The 17,332-nt window shown below is 35.9% G+C and overlaps 1 protein-coding gene across 3 annotated transcripts; it reads right to left on the bottom strand.

Annotated features, from left to right (window-relative positions):
• Positions 1 to 11,026: 11,026 nt before the first annotated feature.
• LOC140787317 (zinc finger CCCH domain-containing protein 25-like) lies at positions 11,027 to 14,909 on the bottom strand. 3 transcript variants are annotated; one of them, XM_073136176.1, is made up of 5 exons: positions 14,737 to 14,909; positions 13,173 to 13,377; positions 12,789 to 12,898; positions 12,526 to 12,713; positions 11,027 to 11,681 (listed from the first exon to the last, which is right to left on the bottom strand). In XM_073136176.1, the coding sequence occupies exons 2-5, from the start codon at positions 13,343 to 13,345 to the stop codon at positions 11,241 to 11,243; spliced, it is 912 nt and encodes a 303-aa protein (XP_072992277.1). In that variant the 5' UTR covers positions 13,346 to 13,377; positions 14,737 to 14,909; the 3' UTR covers positions 11,027 to 11,240. The 3 variants fall into 3 exon arrangements, with proteins under 3 accessions (XP_072992277.1, XP_072992276.1, XP_072992278.1); XM_073136175.1 differs by having other exon boundaries at positions 13,173 to 13,415; positions 14,737 to 14,875; XM_073136177.1 differs by having other exon boundaries at positions 13,173 to 13,370; positions 14,737 to 14,870.
• Positions 14,910 to 17,332: the final 2,423 nt, after the last annotated feature.

The following is a 17,332-nucleotide window of genomic DNA, read 5'->3' as shown; positions in this document are numbered from 1 at the left end:
GAAGCGCACCGGTGCCTCATGGCTCTCGGGTTCTACCACCGCCGGTCTTGGGTTTTGCAACGGAGGTGGGAAATGATGTGTGGGCATAGGTAAGAGGAGATCATTGACACTCGCATGACGCACCTGGACCTGTGGGGGTATCAGTTCGATGGGGTCCCACCGCTGGTCCTTCTTAAAACTCTCATCGCCTTCGAGGAGATAACGAATCAAATCGGTTCTTGAGATTTTCCTTAAAATCATTGTGATCCTTTTGAATTGAGTTAACTCTATGCATCAATATATGGAACATGCCCCTAATTTTATCTATATTCGCACTCATGGACATTGGTTGACTCGGTCCTGCCGTGGTCACTCCAAAGGAATCGACCTCACGGTTAGGGTCATCATGGATTGAGTCCTCCTTTGTCGGTGTGCTCTCCATAGGTCTCCTTGTTGATGTCATTTTTCTTATTTTAACCATTAATAGAGGTCTGAGGTTCGCCTGCTCTAATACCAAATTGATAGTCTCTGATACCACTTTAATAAATTCTGATACCAATTGATAAGTTCTCGAACCAAAGATAGGCTACGCAACTATTTCTTCAAGATCTGAATGTATCATGGGAATCAGTTTGTGCAACCGTGGGATAATATTCGTTAGATATTCTCGGGTAGTCAAAAAATTACAAAACCAATTATGTTAGATCTGTAATTCCTGATCGACAACTTATGTATTTACGCCCTTCATAGATTCAAATTGTAGAAGGGACAAAAATACGGAATAACGTGGGTGATGTGGTGGTGACGGCTGGAGGTGATGTTAGGGTTATGGATGGGTATGGAGATGAGGATGGATTGTGGAAGTGATTAAGGCAAGTAGACGAAGGGAACGAAGTGGTCGAGATCCTGAAGAAGAGGGGTGGCTCGACAGTCCAGGGAGATTAGAAGCGAGGAGAAACCTTGTGAACAGTAGAGGTGGAAGGATGGTGAAGAGGGAGGAAGGAGGAGTCTCGAGAGAAGATAGGAGGCAAGAAATCAACAATCCAACTGCAATATAAAGTTGGGTGCCATCCACATATTTATAGAGGCTACCCAACAAGTCCTAAAATAATATAAAACCCTAAGGAACCAACTAAACCAGTATTCCTTATCTTCTCTGAATACCTTTTGGATTAAGATTTCATTTTGTCATAGATATATTCCGAATCTGGAGAAGTCATGAATATCAAAGTTGTAGATCTAGAGGTTGTCGACCTTATCCAATTAGTTTGATATTATTTGGATATGTGTCGAATATTCTACAAGTATTTTTTTGAAACTGCACAGAGCTGGATTTAGCTAATTAGATAAAATCATAACTAAGTGTATCACTATCACCTAGTTAACAACATGATTGATGGTCTATCACCGCAAAATGAAGATCTCAGTTGTAAGCCCATCACATAGGTCAGTATCGCATATCGATACTACCATCCGATTTCTCGGCTCCATATCATTGCACCACCGAACGAAAATTATGAGCTGTCACTCGCGGACGCCCTCACCGTGCTTCATCGGGTACTGCTAGGTCTACGTTATCCTATCATTCTCTCTCTACCTTAAATACCCTAAAGGAGTGTGACTCTCATCGATCGATAATAAATTACTCATCGCCTAATGAAACAACTATTTGATTGTTTGTGATCAACAGACTAAGACCTTAGTCGTGGACCTTAATATATATAAGTATAATAATATCTCATGCCGCTAACTTTGGTTGGAGAGGTGTCGAGTATTGTCGAGACACAGCAGTCACTCCCTTTGTGACTGTGTACATGTGCAAGTGGTTGATACACTTAGTTAGGATCTTTTCTTATTGGATTAGGTATTAATTTTTATTAAAATAAAATTCCTTTAGGTCGCATTCGAACTTAGGTGGAGTCGCGTTCAAATGCCCTTGTGAACGCCTTGTGAACACCCGCATTCGAATGCCTTGTGAACACCCGCATTCAAATGCCTTTTGAACACCCGCATTCGAATGCCTTGTGAACGCCTGCGTTCGAACGCATGTGTCGCGTTCGCAAATTCAGAGAAGGAGCTTTTTGAGTGCATTTGAACGTGATTAGGTGCGTTCGAATGCGATCGACGGGAATTCTCTAGAATTAGGGTTTCATATTATTTTAGGACCTGTTGGCTAGCCTCTATAAATATGTGGATGACAATCATCTTTATTATGCTATTGGAATATTAATTTCTTGCCTCTCTATCATCTATCTACCCTAATCTCTCTCCTCCCTCTTCACCATCCTTCCACCTCAACCGTTGGCAAGGTTTCTCCTCGCTTCTAATGAGGCGACGTGGGAGTTGGAGAATGATATCTTGGAGCGTTTCCCTGACTTTTTACCTTGAGGGCAAGGTGGGGGAAGCATTGTGGGCTGATACACTTAGATAGGATCTTTTCTTATTGCATTATGTATTTATTTTCATTAAAATAAAATTTCTGTAGGTCGCGTTCAAACACAAGAGGGCTTGAGTTCGAACGCCCTTGCAAATGCCTGCATTAGGTTCACAAATATAGAGAATGCATATTGTGCGTTGGAATGCGATCAAGCGAGTTCGAACTTCCGCGTTTGAATACCTGTATCGCATTTGCACTTACAGAGAACGTGTTTTAGTGCGTTCGAATACGATCGGGCGGATTCGAACGCGATCGATGGGAATCCTCTAGAATTAGGGTTTCATATTATTTTAGGACTTGTTGGCTAGCCTCTATTTATATGTGGATGGCAGCCAACTTCATTATGCAATTGGATTATTGATTTCTTGCCTCTTATCTTCTCTCGAGACTTCTCCCTCCTCCTTCTTCACCAACCTTCCACCTCTACCATTAGCAATGCCTCTCCTAACTTCTAATCTCCCTCGACTGTCAAGCCACCCCTCTTCTTTGGGATCTCGACCACTTCGTTCCCTTCGTCTATATCCCTAAATCACATCCACAATCCACCTTCATCTCCATATCCCTCCATAACCCTAATATCCACTCCACCCGTCATTACCACCATCACCCACGTTATTCCGTGTTTTCATCCCTACTACAATTCGAATCTGCGAAGGACATAAATAGGAAAGTTGTAGATCAGGACGTTAAGGATCCAAAAAAATTAGTTTTGTAATTTTTTGACTAAAATAGAATATCTGAAGAATATTTTACCATAGTTGCACGGACTGCTTTCTACAATAAATTCAGATCTTAAGGAATTATTCCGTAGCCGATCTTTTGGTTCCAGATCTCATCATTTGGTACAAGAACGTATCAATTTGGTATCAGAGTCTATCATTGGTATCAGAGCCTATTAGTGGTATGACATTATACAACATAGCAAGCATAATAAAACACACATCATTATCATTTATTATGGTGCTAACGCACATCATCATGCTTAATAAATATGCGTAGAAGAAATCTTACCAAATAGCAAAATAATATTAACATGCACAATATGCAGTAATAACAATAAGAAAAATGTATGCACATACATGATTTGAATGTTATGATGTCATGACGTAAGTTATTTCATTCTCTACCCTACTCCTAGATTATAAAAGTTACTTGCTTGATATCACTTTCCTAATACTAGCTGCAGTTATGCATGCTACAGAGTCCACCTCGATAATGATAGTAATAAAAGGTCTAAGCACCATACTCCTTATAATAAGTAATTTAATTAATTCTAATAACATTCACTATAGGTGTCACAAACCGAAATAGGAATCATGATCGGCCATGCATCTCAATATGCTTGAGATACACGAAAACTTAATAATATTTTCTACGAGTACGATGGCAATTAAATAAATAAAATAAATATATGATTTATTAAAATTTAAAACTAATTGCAATAAAGATAAAACAATGTTATTATTTTTGCGTCTTTAACAAAATAAATAAATCTTCTAATCTAAAGCATAAAATCCAAAAGAGTGGAAAAGTAAAATAGGTGAATACTAAGTGGAGGTGGAGTCCGGGCACATCTCGCTCAGTCTCCCCGCTAACTATTACCTGAGATAGATAAATAAATACAAAAAAAAATCCATGAGCCAACAACTATAGCTCAGGAATCTACTCGAAAACCAAATAAATTCTAAATTATATTAATGCTGAATAAGATTAACTGAAAGCAATAATATCCATAACAAATTGCAATAAGCATGCTTTTTAAAATAATAAAAATGATAACCATGAAGAGTCACAACTTGTAACCTTGCATAGTTTCAACATATTAACATCTTTTCAATATTTATACTGTCATATGTCTCAATGGATCTAAATCATGTAGATCCACATCAATTAGAAATCACCTCGAGATGATGCTCGGGACTTTTCTTCATAGTTGATATGGTTAGGGTCATCAGATGGTATCACTATCTAATCAACACATTCTGTCTTTTTCACTAACCGTTAAGAGAAGTTAGAGTCACCTAGGAATTTATCATTCATCCTATGACTATTCTCTAACCCCGCCAGAGTCACCTAAGAAAGTCACTGCGGTGATCTGATTTAGAACTTTCCCCTAGACTTCCAGATAGACTTGAGTCACCATGGAAAAATCGCAAGTAATTTATACTGGGACTGTTCTCTAAGTTATACCAATACTAGTCTCATTTTTCTTTTCACAAATCTTAATATTTGCACAAAGTATGGTGATGCACTGAGTATAATGATTAAATGCACAAAGAAAATGTAACAATTAATTTTTACACGTACGGATGAAAATAATAATTTTGTACACAGAAAATTTAAATGGTCCGAAAAGGTACGAAATATAATAAAATAAATATGTGAGTAAACCCACTCACTTGAGTATAGGCAAGACAACTGAAATCTCAAATCTCTAGGTCATGTATTAAAAATCACCACCTTAAATAATAAATAATAATAAAAATTTTAATTTGGATAATATCAATATTTTTAAATAAAAAAAAGCTAAAAAGAACTAAATGGGTTTAATTACCCATTGGATTGGGCTGGGCAACTGTTGGCCCGGCCCAATTCAAAAAGAACTAATCGGGCTGGGCCAAGGCCTAGCCAAATTAATGGATTGGGAGAGGCCTTGCCAATGATAGAGGTGGAAGGTTGGTGAAGAGGGAGGAGGCTAGTCAACGAGTCCTAAAACAATATGAAACCCTAATTCTAGAGGATTCCTGTCGATCGCGTTCGAACGCGCTCGATCGCTTTCGAATGCACCAAAACACATTCTCTATAAGTGCGAACGCGATGTAGATGTTCAAACACAAGCGTTCGAACTCGCCCGACCGTGTTCGAACGCACAATATGCGTTCTCTATATTTGCAAACCTGATTCTAGATGAGGAGAGAGGATGGCACTGACAGTGGCCGATCTCACACTCGGAAGCCAATGGGAAAAGGCCATTCAGTGTGGCCTCTCCCAAAGGCAAGAATTGCCCACAAAGGGCCACAATCATGAGAGCTTCATGAGGTGAAGCTCTTGGGGCTGGTGCGATGGCAACCTGAGGTCTTCGGCCGGCTAATTGACCATTGAGACCGAAAATAAAAGAGGAGAAACAAAAAACGGCAGCTAGACATTTATACTAAAATTAATTAATAAGGGAGAAGGACTCACCTACAAATTGATTGGTGATGTCAACGTGCCCCTGCAACATTGTGGCGCGACAAGAAGAGAAAAGGGGCAAAAGACCACTGATGGGGAGAAGAAAGTAGAAATAGAAGGAAAGAAAGAGAAGAAAAAAGTGAGAGGGGGAAGAGAGGAAAGGGGCGCACGTGCCGGTCATGTGCATGCCCAAAGTTTTTTTGGATGTTATAAGATAGGAGTTGATTAGAAGAAAATAAAGTTCCAACGGTCAAAAGACCCAATTTTGGGATTGGGTGTTTGAACAGCCCTTCACGCATTCGAACGCAATCTCCCAAGAGTAGAAGATTAAATAGGCGTTCTAACACTCTCGAGATTATTCAAAAGCATTTTCCTGAGAGCCAAGAAAATAAATTAAGTATTTTTACTTATGTTAGGTAATAAGACTCGAGCCTATTCAATCCTATTGCTAAGTCTAGTTGAGTAAAGAAGACACCTATAAATAGATTGGGTGTACATCTGGATAATTATCTTGGATTATTGAAGTTAACTCGCAAGATCTTCTCCTTCCTCCTTATTCAACAACTCCCCAAGCTTTAGAACTCTAGCCATCATATAGAATCTTCGTTGTTGCCTTCCTTTTCGTCTGGCTATATTTAGTTGACACCATGGAACGACCATACTTCTTCTCTATCTTTCTGTTACGATCTGACCACATGGGTTAAGTCGAGTCAATTTATTTTTTTAATTATTTCATGATGTAAGTCTTTTAGGCAAGTGTAATTTAGTCATGTGAGTCATTAAAGCAAGTCTAAATAAGTCATAACAACCCTTTAGGCAAGTATAGTTAAGCCAAGTCTAAATAAGTCACAACAGCCATTAAGGCAAGTCTAATTAAACCAAGTAAGCCTTTAAGGCAAGTCCAATTAAGTCATGTAAGCCTTTAAGGCAAGTCCTAATTCGAGTCAGGTTAGCCTTTAAGGCTAAGTCCGTAAAGGACTCATTGTACCCCAGCACTATATATAGAGGGCAAGGCTTGTCAACAAAAATGTCCTTGACCAACGAGAAATTGAAAACAAAAATCTAGTTCGTCGTATCATTGACAAGGTTTGTCAACAAATCGAAGATCAATCCTCCAGCCAAAATGAAGATGAACCAATTTTTGCATACTCGCAAGACATCTCATCTGTGAAGCTTGTGATAAAAGCAAATGTTTATATCAGCGCGAAAGAAAGTAGTAACCCAGCATGAGAGAGATATTATTTGAAAAAATTACTAAATTGCAGGATGAGTAAGTGCATTGTTCCTGTTTGGATTTGCACATTTTTATTATTTCAATATTAATTGATAGATGAATTTATAATTTCTATGTTACATTACTTTTGTATCTCAAATGCGGGTTAATTTTTGTGCCAGTGTAGACTTATGTCCTTCTATTGCAGACATATAGTCATATACTACATTGTACTACGCTATACTATGTTGTACTCTATGGTATTGTGGGCTTATGTGAATATTTTTTGTGACATACTTCCTTTTATCTATGTATTCCAACTAATATAACAATTTTTATATATAAATTTTACAGTTCATTTATTTTTCAGAAAGATGACACGATTTATGTATGTAGATAACATATCATCGAGTTAATAAATAGAGGAATGTTAGTGGATGATGTGATTCCTCAACATATGTTTGCATAATGTGTCACAAAGGACACTAAATCCATTATTTAATATACATTGTACATGTAACTACTATTTCACATAATTTTGTTTCAAGCATGCAAGGAGCTACGAAGGATGGAGGTGAATCACTCATTGAATTAAGTGTGGCGACAAATAAGGAGATTTCACTTCAAAACATCAACTTTTAGATAATTTCATTAAACATATCTCTATATTGACACCTTTTTAAGTTGTTGATCTTATGATGGGTTTGCAACATCATTACACTTCAATTTTGTCCAATGGACATTATAGCGATGCATAGTAGATAGTTAGTATCGTCATATTGTATATATCAGTTTTATTATTTTCGCATGACTAATATAAGTTTCATCAAATCAATGAGAATGAGCTACAAATTATTTAAAAATTGATGAGAAAAAAAAAATGATAATGGAGTGGCAAATAGAAGTGGATGGAAAGTAAGTGGCAATAGAGAAGCATTAATTGCAATGTCTTTTTACGTGAATATATAGATCGCATTCAATTATGCATGCCCGTTGCTCGATTTGCATGGAAGGATATGAGACAGTTGTGAATTAAACATGTTGTCCAAATTGCGGATAATGGATTCTTAAAAATTGATTGATGAACAAGGACAATAAAATATTTTATGTTTTTATTTGTGCAATAAGTTTAATTATTATATTTATTACAGTTATATTTTTAAGCTTGCTTTCAATTTATTGTTAGTCAGTTTATGTCTACTAAATATTTGTATATGGATATATTTATGCATTACAATGCATTACAAGGTAAATATCTATACATTATAATACAATCCAAGGTAAATATCCACGCATTGCACCACACTTATAGTGGATATATATTTCCTATAGTTTAGAATAGGGAGTAACTATAAAAAATATAATCAGCTAGTTCTACTTGTCTAACATATTATAGAAGGTTAATTTTATTGAACAGTCCATACAAGTAATATTGGATATTGTGTCCAACAACATAATACAATAATATAGACATCAAACAGTTGACATCAATCAAATATCCACAAAAAATAATAGTTTTAAGATATGAAACAGTCAATAATGAGTTCCATATAAGTTTTATATCATACCGACAACGACAACTTATTACTTAAATTGTCATAACATCCATATTACAAGAAAGACAAGAAAAAAAACATAAAAGAGTAAGCTTCAGTTAGGTTGAAGTCTTTGGAGGTGGACATGGTGGCTTATGATACGCTTTAATAAAATTCGTATGAGAAGCTATAACGACATCTTCAGTAAAAAAGAAGCATAACAAGCACTAGAAAAATTATTCACTTGTGCATGACACTCTGCCCATGAGTAGAACACGTCGATCATCTGGCCAATATAAACGACAGTCTTTTATTCTACAAAAAAATAATAATAATGCCATCATTACGATGTTGAAACAAAACAATAAATTGTGGGAAAATAATGATTATATAATTGATAATAAAAAAACCAATACTTACTTCCATATGTGAAACCTTATAATGAGCATCTTCCAAAACTGTGTTGTATCTCTAAGTTGTGCACCATCAAATAAAAAATTTAGATGTTTCAACTCTTGGGAACAAATTATATAATTGTGCATCTATTTTGATTTCAAATGATTGAACTCTATCAGCCCTACGCAATATATGAAGATCTCTTTTGTTGATTTTTAAAAATAAAATTATGTAGGACATCTTAATTTTTACTTGACTATTTTACTCATATGGTTACATGGCGCGTAAAAATCTTGAAACATTGCTACTGTACAACAATGTTCTTTCCACGATGTTGTAGAGTTAGACATAATAATGATAGGATATATTTCTAGGCCCGTAATGTGCAATTCATGCATTACTATATTTACTAGGATGGTATCTAGTTCCTCTATATAGTGCAAAAAATTGGGTTGTGTTTGCATATCGACATCAACCAGATAATATTTTTATACAAATAATTTTTATCAAATAAATCAGTTTTACTCAATATTATATATATATATATATATATATATACTTTCATACAATTCATAAATAACGTACCATAAAGGACGCTAAAGTTATTTCATAACTATGCTTCCAACAATACGCGCAGGTCAACTACACTTCCTTCGCATCTAAGTAGCACAAATATAAACTCCATATCAAAATTGATAGCAATCATGATATTTTGGGCAATATACCCTTTCGACAACATACACTTGTTTAAAACTCATTACGGACGGCCATAGAAATATAAGCCTCATCTATTGTTCCTATAACATTCAAAATATTAAAGATAAAATAAAAGGTTGTCATTTCATAATATTTATCCACATATATAATGAACTAATAAATTCAAAATATAATCTATTGCTCCTACTCCTTTTGGTCTTCTTTTCCTATGTACATATATAACAGTCTTCTTTTCATAATATTTTCAAAAGTCGTATACAACAAAGAAGGTAGGAAGATCTCAATCTTTGCTTCCATCCTATAATGGTTTTTTGGTTTGTTCATCAATTTTTTGGTAATCTTTAGCCAAAATTCAATTTGCTATTAATAATTTGACATAGTATTGTGACATCTGAGTTCTAGTTTGTTGAAAAAAATAGACTTAATTATACTTTGCCACTATGTACTTTGACCCAATATCACTTTGCCCTCTTGTACAATAAAAACTTACAAATACCCCCTTAGACTTTTGAAAAGCTATAACCCCTTAGACACCGTTAATAGATGCTCTAAATTACATTTCTATCCCTTTATTAATGGAAGAAAATATTAGGGTTTACTAGCTGATAACACAAAATTACATATCTACCTTTATTACCAATTGAGAGAAACTTTCTTCTTCCCTTTTTCTTCCCTTCTTCGCTTCTCATCGTATGTCCTTCCCATCTTCTTTCCTTCTCATCCTATCTTCTTCCTTTTTTGTCTTTGAAAAAAAAACCTATTATAACAATGTTGATATTTCAACTTTCATAACAGATGGATGCTATTTTTACTTTAATGATTGCACATCCCTATCTCATATAAAGATAATAAGATTTGATTCTCTTTCGCTTCAAAGTAACAGCTTCCTTTCTAATTTCTTACCTAGTTGCTACAATATCTAATAGTAACTTTAAAAATCATTTATTGATGATAGATGTCATGTTTGCATATTTCTATTTTGATTTTTAGTTGCAAAAAACCTAATTTGATAAAATACTTTCTTTTCGTATATAAAATTATATGACAAGAGATAAATTCAAATATGCAAATCTAACTAAAAAATGTTTAACACAGAGATGGCTTAGAAGAGAAAAGGAGGCAACATAAGGAAAGATATAATGGCAAAATTATCCAAGTTATTTTTTAGATCTCCATGAAGATAATTTAGTCTATTTAAAAAAAAAATATTGTTCTCGTGCTTACACGTGAGTTTTAACTCAAAGAAGACTAACAAATGAATTAAATTATAACTTTTCTAAAATCTAGTAAGATATTTATATGCTTTTATAGTATAGGAAGACAAAGTAATACCAGGTCAAAGTATAAGAAGGCAAAATATAATTAAGCCAAAAAAATACTATGCTGCCATGAAATAGTTTGTCGAGCTCGAGCTTTCTCAAGCCTGAGACGAGCTGATATGGAGCTAGCCTTATCCAGTTCGAGCTGAAAAACTAACCCATCGAGCCAAGCTAAGCTAGGCCAGCTCGTTCAATAAGTGCATATGTTAAGTTACCAGGATTTCAGAATAGTGTACTTAACAACAAGGAAACCTCCAAATGAAAAACAAACGAAGTTATGGAATATTGCTTTCATGTATTCTCTAAAAAAAGGAAAAATTCCTATTATGTAACAACATTGATAAGTTCACCACATTTAATCAAGCCATTCTTATCTGCGAGTCTTTCTTACAATACTCATCATCTTCCTTTCCGTTATGACTTCCTATTATGTAACAACATTGATAAGCGTGCCTCATTTAATCAAGCCATGCTTATCTCCGAGTCTTCTTATAATACTCATCATCTTCCTTCCTGTGATGATGGAATGACGAGTTATGCTTCCGCCGTCCGCCCTCTCCTTGTCTAACCTGATCGTTATCTTGATTTAGTGCTTTTCCCCAATCCTCTTCCCTTCCATAATCCTTTGATCTTCCTTCATTCCTTGATATTTCTGACAACTTCTCATTTCCCCTTTTATCCTGACTTCTCAAACTCCAATCACTCCGTCGGTTATTGACATAATCCTTAGATGCAGAAGCATCTGATTTCAAAGAGCGACCATCTTTATTTGTTGAATTAGATTTGGACACATCTTCTCTATGCTCCAAGGCATTGCCTGTGAAGTTTTTGTGGCTCTTTGGGAGTTCCCGGTATCTGTCATTCTCCCATCTAGAATTGCCATCCTTGGGACCCCAACCAGTGTTTGCACTTCTCTAACTCAGAAAATACAAAAACCATGTCAGCAAAGACTATTATTGTGAAAAACCAGTTGCATGAAAACAAGTATAATGTAGTTTAAAAAGATATGAGAATCAAAAATAGCTCTCGGAAGAAAAGAGAGGATTTTCTTAAATGCAGTTCATACCTTAAATTCTAAATCACCTAAACTATTAGGGTTTCTAAAATGCTGAAATGGTGAAACAATAGGGGTAGAAGATTAAACATAGGCCTCACAGCAATTATCAAAAAATTGCATGAAATACCCAAACAAAGGTAAGAAGAAGTGAAATAAACATTATAAAACAGCGAGAAGTGTCCAGTAAAGGGCTACCTGATACCATTAAAAATCACAAGATAAGCATAGGATTTATCAAGAACAAATTATAAGGAGGGGTATCCTGAAGTGACCTTAGGACTTCTGCAACTAAGAAATATTTGTTGATGTTGCCACTAATTTAATCAGTCATCCTATCAAGATTTACTTCATATAGGACCAGAAACCTGTAAAAGATTATGTCCTCGGAATAATAATAATAATAATAATAATAATATATATATATATATATATATATACACCTGAACGATATCCATGTTCTAATGAATCAACCTCAACCTTTGTATCATAATAACAACGTAAACAGTTGTGAGTTTTAATGTCATTGTGCTGAACAATGTCATCCCATGCTGCTCATCATCGTACCAACACAACAATTGATATCAAGAAATTCTAACATTTACCAGATAAAATAATCAGCTTCTGTCATTTTTGCAACTTATTTGTACTTGCATTTGTACGAACAACTTAATTAACTTGTTTATACATATCTTATTGCATACCTGCTCATCATGAGAAAATTTACATGCAGCTCCTCGGTTGCATTCACCCCTCTGGAAAGCACGACATACACCTCGAGCCTCCCTCTCGTTTTGTTCTTTCTCTTGATCAACTTCTTCCTTCTTCTTGTAGTTAGTCACATGATCAACCCTTACAATTCGACCAAGAATCTTAGCACCATTCAAGTTATCTGAAAGGAAAAGAAAAAAAAATACAATTCTTAGAGCATTGTAAAAAGCATATATTTATGTACAGACATACTGACCTACGGCAAGTATTGTACTCCTTTGATCTTCATATGCAAGGAAAGCAAATCCCTTTGATTTCCCGGTGCCTTTGTCTCTAACAAGATTAACATCGACAATCTCCCCATACCTGAAAATTCCTCAAATAAAAGCAGAGTTGCGTCGCCAAAAGCAACAAATAATACTGTGCAAAAAGCATTGTAAAAAGTAAAAAAAAAAAAGGAGTGAACACAGAAAGTTAATAACCAGGTAATCAAGTGCATAGTATATCAATAATTTACATATTCTCTCATATAAGAGAAAACAAAGAAAGCCAATTGAAAAGGCAAATAATTGTAGCAACAAGAGATCAAACAAGTGAGTACTATTCAGACGGGAAGCGAGGAGAGAGGGAGAGGGCATACTGGGCAAAGACAGCAAGCAGGTCACCTTCTGTGAGGTCAAAGGGGATCCCGCCGACAAAGATGTAAGCAGAATCCTTGTACTTGGCATGCCATGACGCCTCCTCTGAGATACCCAACGCGGCCTCTGCCAAATTGATCTTTTGGGTGCGCTTCACCAACGTCAGTGGATTCATCCCACCCCTCTACTGCCTCTCTACTCTATACCCTAAATTATTAAAATCTCAGCAAAAGAGGGAAGAATATCTGAAAAGCAGAAAAGAGACTTAGGATTGTAGGTGAACCAAACGTAATCAAATGAAAGAAAGGATAGATCACAAAATAAGGGGCAGTGCAACAAACAGACATAATATTACAATCCGTAAAATATATTACAATATATGCATTGACCAGAAAGGACCACCCAGTGCTGATACTTTTTAAGCCAAGACATATATACAATCCCTAAAAGGAAATTAAAAGGAACACGAAACCTTCTTCTAATTTGCATGGAAATGAAACAATTGTGATATAGGAAAAGATGTATAGAGTTCACTATATAAAAAAAAATGTCAAACATTTTCTTGGTTTGGGAAAATTTTCTAGTAGGTAGAATTAAAGCAAAGAGTATCTGAACTCTGAATGTTCATGAAAAATTTCGCATATCCTAATCAAATTTATTTTAAACATAAATTCTTAACTTTCAAGTAATAAACACAAAAAGGAACATAAAAATGTTAAGGGTGCACGAGCAAAAATGATAATCCACCAATCATGGAGCCTATTTTGGCGTCAAAGTTTTGGTCTAGTTTTTCCTTCCAAATCCTGTGAAAAAGACAACTTAAGATCCCAGGCCATGAGGAGAAAACCTCCTCAATATTCTTGTTTAGCTCCTCTCTTCTCTCTTAAAATGCCCAAGTACAGCTCATTCCACCAATCCCAATTAACTACTTCCCCTGATAGTCTGAATTGACCATCACATAGCAACAACCAGCACCAACATACCAACTAGAAAACTGCACAAGAATTAAAACCAATGATTTGAAAGGCGCCCACACTCAGGTCACCCCACAGAATAGCGCCTAGACGGTATGTGTGGAATCTAGCATTTTTAATATATAAAAAAGTTAAAAACAATTATATGTGATAAATAATATATACTAATATAGCAGTAAATAGTAATCTACATTACTAAAAACTTATTAGCAGTAATCTACTAATCAGTCTAGTATACATTCACAATACACATTACAGTATTCAGAATACTGTATTCTACATTAGCTATTTGTTAATTAATAATTGATGGAGAGAGTGAGAGTGAGAGTGAGACTGAGAGTGAGAGTGAGAGGGAGGCGATGGTTTAGAGAGAGAGAGGGAGGCGATGGTTTATAGAGAGAGAGAGAGATGTAGATCGGATCGAGAGGGAAAGGCGCCTTCGCCGGTGGAGGTGGGTGAGAGAGAGAGAGATGTAGATCGGATCGAGAGGGAAAGGCGCCTTCGCCGGTGGAGGTGGGTGAGAGAGAGAGAGAGAGAGAGGCAATGGCCACCGAAGCGGCTGGCCGGGTGGGTGAGACGAGAGAGAGTGTACCTATCGTGCGCTACTCGCCAACCGCCGCCGTGTGCCGTGGAGGAGGAGGAGGGGGCGTCGAGATAGGGGACCGGCTCAATTAGGGCTGGGAGTGAGTTTTTTTCTCGAGGAATATTACATTTCACCCCGTGGTGGGTAGGCCTAAATTCACTAAACTAATGTCAATTTATCTATGATTTAAACTAAATACAGCTCTTTGTTCTTAACATATTTAACCAGGTTGCATCCTTGTTAAAACCAAGTTATAGATAATTGAATAAATTTTTTTAATCCATCTAAAATAAAATCAATTTTGATAACACCGATATGACAAATATATTAAACAAATATATATTATTTTGATTAGAAATTTGAATTATTTTAGATGCATCCAAAATTTTTTGTAATTCTCTACAACTTTGTCTTAGATGAGCATGTTAAAATTTAACATATAGTGTGATAAAAAATAATTAAAGAAATTTTAGTTTGGATATAATTATAAGTAGGTAAAATAACAAATCAAACAACATAAGGGTAAAGTGAATTCAGACCTAATTATAGGGGTAAAATATAATTTCTCCTTTTTAGCATGATAAGATTTATGCATTTATATTCAATATGATAAGTACATGAATAGCCAAACAAAAATATAAAGTCAAACAATCTCAAACTCATCACCATGTTATATATAGATTCATTCTAAAAATTAACCCGATAAATAACATATGACTCATAGCATGCTAACTTTTAAGGCAACCATTAAGTTAGTTACTATTGTTTGATTCCCACACATGCTAACTTTTACAATATTCATCAGTCCACCTAGCTCATTTCTCGTTAGGCCCACCAACCCCCAAACTCGCTCTAAATAAATAAGGTGGTGGACGACTAAGAGTGATGGTGGACGATCGTAAGATAAGGTGTCTCATGCAAAATAATGGGAGCTAGGATTTAGAAGCTTGGAATAGTTATAGGATTAAGACTACTCTTAGGAAAATAAATACAATCAAACAGCTACAATAAAATAATAAATACGAGATAATAAAATAACTTAAGCCAATAATCATTTCCTCCCTAATCAATCCATGACCTCTCATATTTATAGGAGTAGAGTCATAGTGGGTCGGATCCAATTCGCCATATTAGGCTTACATAGCAGATTATCTGTTTTATTTCAAAATTAAAAGTAATAAGAAAAATAACTAACTTGACTCAACATGACTCGACCTCGTAGTCAAATCATTACAGAAACATCTACCCATTACCTAATGAACAACTAGGTGATTGTTCCCTACCCATAGAGTAAGGACCTTAATCATGGGCCTATCAGTACGAGTCAGTATTGCATTTTGATACTATCCACCTGAGCCCTTAGCTCAATATCATCACACCATCTATGCAAAAATTATAAGCCGCTGCTCAGGGACACCCTAACCTTACGTCATTGATTACGGCTAGGTTCACAACATCCCACCCTCCTACCATCTTTTTAATACCCTAAGAGATTTGGCTCTCGTCAATTAGTAGGATAATCATTCATCACTCGCGAACGACATGCATGATTGTTTCAGATCCATAAACTGAGATGTTAAGCATAGACCATTATATATATTAATATAGTCTAATTCCTCCGCCACTTACTCTAGCTAGGGATATGTTAGGTAATATCAAGGCATAGAAGCTACACCCTTTATGGTGGTGCACGTATGCTAGTGTCCTACTATTAAATAAATCAGGTATCAAAGGCCGTCATAATGGAATAGTTATGACATAATGTTAAACATGCAAATGTATAAGTGATACATCAACATGATAATTCACCCACACAAGGGACATCATCATCATGAAATAAATGTGTTATAGTAATTATACTACCGTAGCTTCGTTAGGCAAAGTCCGCACTCTGTCCGCTAAGATGGTGTCAAACTGCCTTTCAAGCGACGTCATTGTGGGGTTTGGCCGGCTTGACATATTGCAAGAAAGGTCTTCGAGATCAACAGGATACGGTTTGAGGCAACTCACATGGAAGACTGGATGGATTTTAAGCCAAGCCGGGAGTTGCACTCGGTACGACACATTGCCTACTTTGTTGATGACAGGAAAGGGGCCTTCATATTTGCAAGCAAGTCCTTTATGCACCTTGCGAAAGAACTTGAGCGATGCCGATTGAAGCTTGACCAGCACAAAATTGCCTTTCTTGAAATCTCAAGGCCTTCGATTCTTGTTTGCCCACTTCTTCATCTTTTGTGCCGCCTTCTCAAGATAGGCTTTAGCAATCTCCGCATTTCAATGCCATTCTTTAGCAAGGTGATATGTATGCGGTGTGGAAGGTTGTTATCCTATGACACATTGTCTACTTTGTTGATGACAGGAAAGGAGCCTTTATATTTGCAAGCAAGTCCTTTATGCAACTTGCGAAAGAACTTGAGCGATGCCGATTGAAGCTTGACCAGCACCAAATTGCCTTTCTTGAAGTCTCTAGGCCTTCAATTCTTGTCTTGCCACTTCTTCATCTTTTGTGCTGCCTTCTCAAGATAGGCTTTAGCAATCTCTACATTTCGATAACATTCTTTAGCAAGGTGATATGTCAAAGGGCTGCTGCCTGTGTAACCCACCA

Source organism: Typha latifolia, chromosome 4 (assembly GCF_019914945.1).
Source record: "Typha latifolia isolate L0001 chromosome 4, TyphaL0001v2, whole genome shotgun sequence".
NCBI lineage: Eukaryota > Viridiplantae > Streptophyta > Magnoliopsida > Poales > Typhaceae > Typha > Typha latifolia.
Note: the sequence above shows the minus strand (reverse complement) of the source record. Positions and strands in the feature narration are given on the sequence as shown.

Excerpts from the sequence above, each read along its gene's own strand:
- LOC140787317 (XM_073136176.1), bottom strand. The coding sequence starts at position 13,345 with ATGAATCCACTGACGTTGGTGAAGCGCACCCAAAAGATCAATTTGGCA. Across the intron at positions 12,714-12,788 it reads GAGTACAATACTTGCCGTAG|ATAACTTGAATGGTGCTAAG; the intron begins GTCAGTATGTCT and ends TTTTCCTTTCAG. Across the intron at positions 11,682-12,525 it reads AATTTTCTCATGATGAGCAG|AGAAGTGCAAACACTGGTTG; the intron begins GTATGCAATAAG and ends TTTCTGAGTTAG.